Below are 10,000 nucleotides of genomic sequence, written 5' to 3'. Positions count from 1 at the left end.
TGTGACTGCTAGCGCGCTGTGCTAACAAGGCGGCAGTGTTAGCAAGGCAGATGACAGACGTCGGCGACAAGATGGCTTCTGTTCGCTGGGCCTTTCGCTGCGGGTCTTGGACACCAAGCAGCTCCGAGTGGTTGTTTGCTGCTCGCTGTGTTCAGCAGGAGGAGAAAGACAGGATCGGAAAGTTTGTGTTTGCCAAAGATGCCAAATCAGCCATGGTGAGTGAATATTAGTGATGGGTCCGGCAACACCGATGCATCAGCGCATGCGTCGAGCTCATAGAGCAAAACCCTGTGTCGGTGCGCGTATCGCTTTTACAAAGTCACGTGACCGATCATGAGCTGTTTTGGTCACGTGACCGATACGCCAACTGTGTCGCACTGACGCCTCCTCTGTGCCCTGTGAGCGGGTCTTTTCTACAGCCCGAGAAATAATAACTAAGAAGAGAAATCGTCTAAAATGGAATACGTCGGAAAAACATTTTAATTTTTTTTTAATAAAAATGTGTAAAAAAATAAAATTAAAACAATTCCCAGTCCACAATCATCCACAACACGTTCTCTTAGATTTCCATGTTATGATACATGTTCACATTATTTATTGACTGTATCTAAAAAAGATAAAAATATTTTTTTATTTAAATGAAGATATGAAATAATACTAAATGAAATACAATGACTTGGTTTATATTATTGTATATACTAGGGCAGGGGTCACCAACGCGGTGCCCGCGGTCACCAGGTAGCCCGAAAGGACCAGATCAGTCGCCCGCTGGCCTGTTCTAAAAATAGCTCAAAGAGCAGCACTTACCAGTGAGCTGCCTCTATTTTTTAAATTGTATTTATTTACTAGCAAGCTGGTCTCGCTTTGCTCGACATTTTTAATTCTAAAAGAGACAAAACTCAAATAGAATTTGAAAATCCAAGAAAATACTTTAAAGACTTGGTCTTCACTTGGAATAAGCGGTAGAAAATGGATGGATGGATGGGTCTTCACTTGTTTAAATAAATTCATTTATTTTTTTACTTTGCTTCTTATTACCTTTAGAAATACAATTTTAGAGAAAAATACAACCTTAAAAATGATTTTAGGATTTTTAAACAAATATACCTTTTTACCTTTTAAATGTCTTCCTCTTCTTTCCTGACAATTTAAATCAATGTTCAAGTAAAAAAAAATTTTTTTTTTATTGTAAAGAATAATACATATTTTAGCTTCTGTTTTTTCGACGAAGAATATTTGTGAAATATTTCTTCAAACTTACTATGATTAAAATTCAAAAAAATTATTCTGGCAAATCTAGAAAATCTGTAGAATCAAATTTAAATCTTATTTCAAAGTATTTTGAATTTCTTTTAAAATTTTTGTTCTGGAAAATCTAGAAGAAATACTGATTTGTCTTTGTTAGAAATATAGCTTGGTCCAATTTGTTATATATTCTAACAAAGTGCAGATTGGATTTTAACCAATTTAAAACATGTCATCAAAATTCTAAAATGTATCTTAATCAGGAAAAATTACTAATGATGTTCCATAAATTCATTTTTTAATTTTTTCAAAAAGATTCAAATTAGCTAGTTTTTCTCTTCTTTTTGTCGGTTGAATTTTGAATTTTAAAGAGTCGAAATTGAAGATAAACTATGTTTCAAAATTTTATTTGAATTTTTTTCGTGTTTTCTCCTCTTTAAAACCGTTCAATTAAGTGTTTTTTTCATCATTTATTCTCTACAAAAAAACTTCCGTAAAAGGAAAAAAAAATGTACGACAGAATGACAGACAGAAATACCCATTTATTTATATATATAAATGTATTTATTTAGCTATTCTTGTTTAAATCACAACTTACGTGTAACTTACAAATGACAATATATTTATTTATTTAAGTGTGTATCAAACTGGTAGCCCTTCGCATTAATCAGTACCCAAGAAGTAGTTTTTGGTTTCAAAAAGGTTGGTGACCCCTGTACTAGGGCATGAAATCAATGTCAGTTGAGTCGGTCCATAGGTTGCCTGTAGGGATTTTTAATGTCCAGCAGATGTCAGTATTTAGTGACACAGTATCGACACAGTATCAATACAGTTTTGCAATGTGTCGAAACGCTTCATGACGCCTCATCAACCCATCACTAGTGAATATACATGCTTGCTATAATTGTGCTCCTGCAAACATTAGCGTCCACTTGTTTATATTCTGTAATGTGTCATTTATATTCTGCAATGTGTCATTTATATTCTGCAATGTGTCATTTATATTCTGCAATGTGTCAGGCCGGCAGATTGCTGCTGAGAAGATTCGTGTGTGAGAGGATGTACATTCCCTGGGCACAGTTCCGCCTGGAACGATCGCCGAGAGGGAAACCATTCCTTGCTGCACCACCGGAAGTGCGTGAGCTTTTATTTTTAATTTTTTTTAAACCTTTATTTATAGTATTCAACATTTACAACATTAACATGCAAGCAAATAAATAATAATACTAATAATAATCAAAAGTAGTACAGAAACAGTACAAAAACAACTCAATAAAGCAACTAAAGAAAAATGCAAAATATATAGAATAGAATAGAAAGTACTTTATTGCTCCCTGGGGGAAATTCAGCACCACAGTTTGCTCACAATAGACAATAAACACTTACGTATTTTATACATGTGAATAACATAAATACAGTCTATTATACAGCATTATTCACATGTGAATAATATAAATACAGTCTATTATACAGCATTATTCACATGTGAATAATATAAATACAGTCTATTATACAGCATTATTCACATGTGAATAATATAAATGCAGTCTATTATACAGCATTATTCACATGTGAATAATATAAATACAGTCTATTATACAGCATTATTCACATGTGAATAATATAAATACAGTCTATTATACAGCATTATTCACATGTGAATAATATAAATGCAGTCTATTATACATTTAAGTACAGTCAAAAAGGAACTTATGCATTATACAGTCTGATGGCTGTCGATATGAAGGACTTCCTGTGTCGTTTTGTGTTGTATTTTGTATGTATGTATGTGTATATATATATATATGTGTGTGTATATATATATATATATATATATGTATGTATATATATATATATATATATATATATTATATATATATGTACATATATGTGTATATATATGTATATATATATATATGTGTGTGTGTATATATATATATGTATATATATATATATGTGTGTATATATATATATATATATATATATATGTGTATATGTATATGTATATATGTATATGTATATATATGTATATATATATATATGTATATATATATGTCTTAATAAGGTTATCCAAAAAATAGTGCTCGGTACCGTAGTAGAGCGCAATATATGTATGTGTGGGGGAAAAAAAATCACAAGACTATTTCATCTCTACAGGCCTGTTTCATGAGGGGGGTACCCTCAATCGTCAGGAGATTGAGGGTACCCCCCTCATGAAACAGGCCTGTAGAGATGAAATAGTCTTGTGATTTTTTTTTCCCACACATACATATATGTATATATATATATATATATATATATATATATATATATATATATATATATATATATATATATATATATATATATATATATATATATATATATACATATGTATATACTGTTTATATATATGTATATACTGTATATATATGTATATATATATGTATATACTGTATATATATGTGTATATATATATATATATATATATATATATATACATATATGTATGTATGTAATGTATATGTATGTGTGTGTATACCGCCATCAGCTCCTCTTTGGGGGGCGAGGGGGGTCACTTGGATGACAGGGGATGCAAAACAATAACATATACACCCATTATTTATTATTTACTTTTTACTTTTTAAATTTGATCTCAATTCTGTACACTACTGCTGGAATTTAAATTTTCTTGAGGAAACTCTCCTGAAGGAATCAATAAAGTACTATCTATCTATCTATCTATCTTATCTATCTACTCATTTGAACGCGCACAGCCTTAAAAGTAGACACTAGATGGCAGTAAAATCACAACCTCAAGGCTCATTGTCAAATTATTGTTCTGTTTGAATTTATTATACCTAATAGTAATAATTCATTATAGTTACAGAAAGAAACGTCAAAAAAGGCTTCCTTGTTGTCGTGCACAAGTTGCAGACATTCCATCTTAAACAATCATTTACGTTTCAACACATTTAAGAACATTTTTGAACCATTAAAGCAATCTATTGTCAAGACTTGGTCCGGGGTGTGTGCTTTTCCAGGATGCAACGGAAAGTTGGCTCGTGCGAGACGGGAATGAAGGTACATGATTTATTATTATCAAAAAAAGGAATAAATGAAAGCGCGCACAGTGGCGGAGAATAAACTATGAAACCAAAAGACTATAGCAAAAAAGTACAAACAAAAAACACGCACAATGGCGGAGAACAAACTATGAAACCAAAAAGACTATAAATATGGAACACAAACTTACTTGGCTTGGACAAAAGTAGTTGCTTGAGGAATTGACATGGGCAGAAGTATCAGGCATGAACAGAGCATAAATGTGTTGAGGTCGTCAGGACGAACAACAGAAAATGAATGAACTTAAATACTATGGACATGATTAGTGAAAGCAGGTGCGTGACTCAAAACGTGAAACAGGTGCGTGACGTGACAGGTGAAAACTAATGGTTGCTATGGTGACCAGACAAGGGAGTGAAAAGACAGAAACTAAACAAAACATGACTTAAAACAAAACATGATAATACAGACATGACATCTATAGTGATATTTTTTGTTGGTAAATGATCGCCGATGAGAGATTATCATCACACGTCAACATCTCTAACATGCAAATGTTGCCTCCTTGCTAGGTCAGCCATCTAAATGAATGATGTTCTTAATTTCCTTACTCTGGATAAATACATGTTAAATACATATGTATGTACATGTAAACTAGGAAGCACGTGCCTGTATACTACATTACTCAGAAGGCTTAGCGCTGTAGACAGGAACAGGAAGTAGGTCTGAGCTACGGCAATAGTGCCAATTGATATGTTGTTGATAGGTTTGACTAAAAAGTTGACCAGGAGGATTTAGGCCTATATTCTATTTTTATAATAATGAATCATTCATATTGTGGAAATAAAGTATTTGCTATTTCTCCAGGTCAGCCCAGATGTGGGTGTGGCGCCTCTGACCTGGAGTTTCAACATCTCCCACCAAGGGGACTATGCAGTGCTCGCTGCTGAGAAAGGGATGCAAGTCGGGGTGGACATCATGAAGACATCCATGCCTGGTAAATAAGTGCTGGGTTCAGCGGAAAATGTTGCATTTCTCTTTTGGCATCTGCTTTAAAAATGTTGTACACGGGGCGAGAAAGAGTTTTAGTATCTCAGAGCATTGTGCTTGTGAAATACTAAATGGAGCATACTGTAAAAGTTCCAATGTTCTGTGTTTCTCTCAGGGAGAGCATGTCCCAAAGTCCAAGCTGCTGTTTTGAGGCATGTTAAAACAAATAATGCACTTTGTGACTTCAATAATAAATATGGCAGTGCCATGTTGGCGTTTTTTTTTCCATAACTTGAGTTGATTTATTTTGGAAAACCTTGTTACGTTGTTTAAAGGGGAACATTATCACAATTTCAGAAGGGTTAAAACCATTAAAAATCAGTTCCCAGTGGCTTATTTCATGTGGGTAGACTTGTGCACAGACAGCCACCACACTGTCCCTGGCAAAGGGAAGCCCGGGGTCCAATGGCACGGAGACCATGACAATTGGGGGCCCATCTTTGCTGCAGCCTTCTTCCGCCTTTGTGACCGTTGTGGAGCTTCTATTCATTTGCCCACTCCGCCGTTGAGGTTTTTAATAATGCAAGTATACCCTTTCAAATGCAATCGACTTGTATTTCTCCTGTATTTTAACATTCTAATTGAAAAGTGTACTTTTAAATACCAAGGTAAATAAAGCAAACAAAAAATACACATAAAATATTATTATTACTGTTGTTAAAAATTCCCTTTGTCAAGTGATTAAGATAGAAGATAACGTTCCCTATTTGATATGTTAATTGTTGGATATAATTGACTATATTATTGTTGACGTAAACAAGCTATTAATGTAGTCATGCACCTTTAAGTTGAGTCTGTTTGAGTCAGGCAGTTTACCGGGCAGCTATGTTTACTTTCCGGGGTCTTTGAGTCAGTGTGTTGAACCATAGACATCTTATAAGCAGCATGAAACGCTACTGCCTACTATACTTTTCTGTTTTAAAGGGGAACATTATCACAATTTCAGAATGGTTAAAACCATTAAAAATCAGTTCCCAGTGGCTTATTTTATTTTTCGAAGTTTTTTTCAAAATTTTACCCATCACGCAATATCCCTAAAAAAAAGCTTCAAAGTGCCTGATTTTAACCATCGTTATAAACACCCGTCCATTTTCCTGTGACGTCACACAGTGACGCCGACACAAACAAACACGACGCATAGAACAGCAAGCTATAGCGACATTAGCTCGGATTCAGACTCGGATTTCAGCGGCTTAAGCGATTCAACAGATTACGAATGTATTGAAACGGATGGTTGTAGTGTGGAGGCAGGTAGCGAAAACGAAATTGAAGAGAGTGCAGACAGCCCAATTTTTATCAATTAATATATTCTGTAGACATACCCTCATGTCAGCAGGCCAGGGAAGCTAGGGTCGATATTCTTCTCTTGATCATCGGGACGGTGTGAGCCAAGACATCCAGGGGGTTTAGCTCGCTCGTCTGCGGGAACAAACTGCCACCATTGCTTGCTAACATTGGTAATTGGTTTGCTAGCTTTTTTTTCTTTCTTTTTTTAGCTAATTTTGGTAGGTATACACCTGAGCGTCAAATTTATTGTTACTCGACAAATGATACCTGTTAGCATGCTAACATTGGTAATTGGTATGCTAGCTTTTTCTTTTTTTTTAGCTAATTTTGTAGGGATACACCTCAACGTCAAATGTATTGATACTCTACAAATGATACCTGTTAGCATGCTAACATTGGTATTTGGTTTGCTAGCTTTTTTATAGCTAATTTTGTAGGTATACACCTCAGCGTGAAATTTAATGTTACTCGACAAATGATAGCTGTTAGCATGCTAACATTGGTAGTCGGTATGTTAGCATGCATTGTTCCTTGACGAACACAACCTGTCAGCATGCTAACATTGGTAATTGTTACACTAGCTTTATTCAAGCTAATTTTGGACACCTCAGCGTCAAATGTATTGTTACTTGACGAACACAACCTGTTAGCATGCTAACATTGGTAATTAGTATGTTAGCATATATCGTTCAGCATGCTAACATTGGTAATTGGTATGCTAGCTTTATTTAAGCTAATTTCGTAGCATCAAATTTATTGTCACTTAAAAAAATGAAACCTGTTAACATGCTAACATTGGTAATTGTTATGCTAGCTTTTTTTTTTTTTAGCTAATTTTGTAGGTATACACCTCAGCGTCAAATTTATTGGTACTTGACGAACAAAACCTGTTAGCATGCTAACATTGCTAATTGGTATGTTAGCTTTATTTAAGCTAATTTTGTAGATAAATACCTCAGCGTCAAATTTATCGTTACTCGACAAATGATACATGTTAGCATGCTAATATCTGTAATTGGTATGCTAGCTTTTTTTTCAGCTAATTTTGTAGATAAATACCTCAGTGTCAAATTTTTTTGCTACTTTAAAAATGATACCTGTTAGCATGCTAACAATGGTAATTGGTTTGCTAGCTTCTGCTTTGTTTTTTTTACCTTATTTTGTAAGTAACGCCTCAGCCGTGCTAGCGAGGTCCTTTGTCCCTGAATTGCTCACACACTCCGGCAGATTCAATGGGGGTCTGGCGGCAGATTTCTTTGACTTTATCGTTGGAAATGCATCTGCTTTGAGTGTCGCAGGATATCCACACATTCTTGCCATCTCTTGTCGTAGCATAGCTTTCGTCGGTAAAGTGTGCGGAACAAACGTCCAATTTCTTGCCACTTTTGCATCTTTTGGGCCACTGGTGCAACTTGAATCCGTCCATGTTCGTGTCGTTACACCCTCCGACAACACACCGACGAGGCATGATGTCTCCAAGGTACGGAAAACAGTAGAAAAAACGGAAAATAACAGAGCTGATTTGACTCGGTGTTTGAGAACATGGCGGATTGCTTCCCGATGTGACGTCATCGCTCCGAGAGCGAATAATAGAAAAGGCGTTTAAGTCGCCAAAATTCACCCATTTAGAGTTCGGAAATCGGTTAAAAAAATATATGGTCTTTTTTCTGCAACATCAAGGTATATATTGACGCTTACATAGGTCTGGTGATAATGTTCCCCTTTAATGCATCGAGCGGGGCATCACAACAAAATTAGGCATAATAATGTGTTAATTCCACGACTGTATATATCGGTATCGGTAGATATCGGAATCGGTAATTAAGAGTTGGACAATATCAGTGTGGAGGTCTTGCTCCTCCGGGTTCTCTGGACCACCAATGACGGACATGAGAGCCGTGTTCATCTTTGTGAACAATGATTTATTTTGCCTGGGGAGTCTGTGGTGGGCTCTCCTATTTCTGGGGCTGAGGTTGCTGAGGTAGTTAAAAAGCTCCTCGGTGGCAAGGCCCCGGGGGTAGATGAGATCCGCCGGAGTTCCTTAAGGCTCTGGATGCTGTGGGGCTGTCTTGGTTGACAAGACTCTGCAGCATCACGTGGACATCGGGGGCGGTACCACTGGATTGGCAGACCGGGGTGGTGGTTCCTCTCTTTAAGAAGGGGAACCGGAGGGTGTGTTCTAACTATCGTGGGATCACACTCCTCAGCCTTCCCGGTAAGGTCTATTCAGGTGTACTGGAGAGGAGGCTACGCCGGATAGTCGAACCTCGGATTCAGGAGGAACAGTGTGGTTTTCGTCCTGGTCGTGGAACTGTGGACCAGCTCTATACTCTCGGCAGGGTCCTTGAGGGTGCATGGGAGTTTGCCCAACCAGTCTACATGTGTTTTGTGGACTAGGAGAAGGCATTCGACCGTGTCCCTCGGGAAGTCCTGTGGGGAGTGCTCAGAGTATGGGGTATCGGACTGTCTGATTGTGGCAGTCCGCTCCCTGTATGATCAGTGCCAGAGCTTGGTCCGCATTGCCGGCAGTAAGTCGGACGTTTCCAGTGAGGGTTGGACTCCGCCAAGGCTGCCCTTTGTCACCGATTCTGTTCATAACTTTTATGGACAGAATTTCTAGGCGCAGTCAAGGCGTTGAGGGGATCTGGTTTGGTGGCTGCAGGATTAGGTCTCTGCTTTTTGCAGATGATGTGGTCCTGATGGCTTCATCTGGCCAGGATCTTCAGCTCTCACTGGATCGGTTCGCAGCCGAGTGTGAAGCGACTGGGATGAGAATCAGCACCTCCAAGTCCGAGTCCATGGTTCTCGCCCGGAAAAGGGTGGAGTGCCATCTCCGGGTTGGGGAGGAGATCTTGCCCCAAGTGGAGGAGTTCAAGTACCTCGGAGTCTTGTTCACGAGTGAGGGAAGAGTGAATCGTGAGATCGACAGGCGGATCGGTGCGGCGTCTTCAGTAATGCGGACGCTGTATCGATCCGTTGTGGTGAAGAAGTAGCTGAGCCGGAAGGCAAAGCTCTCAATTTACCGGTCGATCTACGTTCCCATCCTCACCTATGGTCATGAGCTTTGGGTTATGACCGAAAGGACAAGATAACGGGTACAAGCGGCCGAAATGAGTTTCCTCCGCCGGGTGGCGGGGCTCTCCCTTAGAGATAGGGTGAGAAGCTCTGCCATCCGGGAGGAGCTCAAAGTAAAGCCGCTGCTCCTCCACATGGAGAGGAGCCAGATGAGGTGGTTCGGGCATCTGGTCAGGATGCCACCCGGGCACGTCCGACCGGTAGGAGGCCGCGGCGAAGACCCAGGACACGTTGGGAAGACTATGTCTCCCGGCTGGCCTGGGAACGCCTCGGGGTCCCACAGGAAGAGCTGGACAAA

General features: G+C 38.2%; 1 protein-coding gene across 1 annotated transcript in view; it reads left to right on the top strand.

Annotated features, from left to right (window-relative positions):
• Positions 1-50: 50 nt before the first annotated feature.
• The window catches only part of aasdhppt (aminoadipate-semialdehyde dehydrogenase-phosphopantetheinyl transferase), a 27,248-nt gene continuing 17,298 nt past the window's right edge, over positions 51-10,000 (top strand). The window contains exons 1-3 of the mRNA XM_061926003.1: positions 51-215; positions 2,266-2,379; positions 5,158-5,287. Coding sequence (XP_061781987.1) covers positions 51-215; positions 2,266-2,379; positions 5,158-5,287 — 409 coding nt within the window. The remainder of the gene's footprint in view (positions 216-2,265; positions 2,380-5,157; positions 5,288-10,000) is intronic.

This window comes from Nerophis lumbriciformis, linkage group LG30 (assembly GCF_033978685.3).
Source record: "Nerophis lumbriciformis linkage group LG30, RoL_Nlum_v2.1, whole genome shotgun sequence".
Lineage (NCBI taxonomy): Eukaryota > Metazoa > Chordata > Actinopteri > Syngnathiformes > Syngnathidae > Nerophis > Nerophis lumbriciformis.
This window is presented reverse-complemented; position numbering and strand designations above follow the sequence as displayed.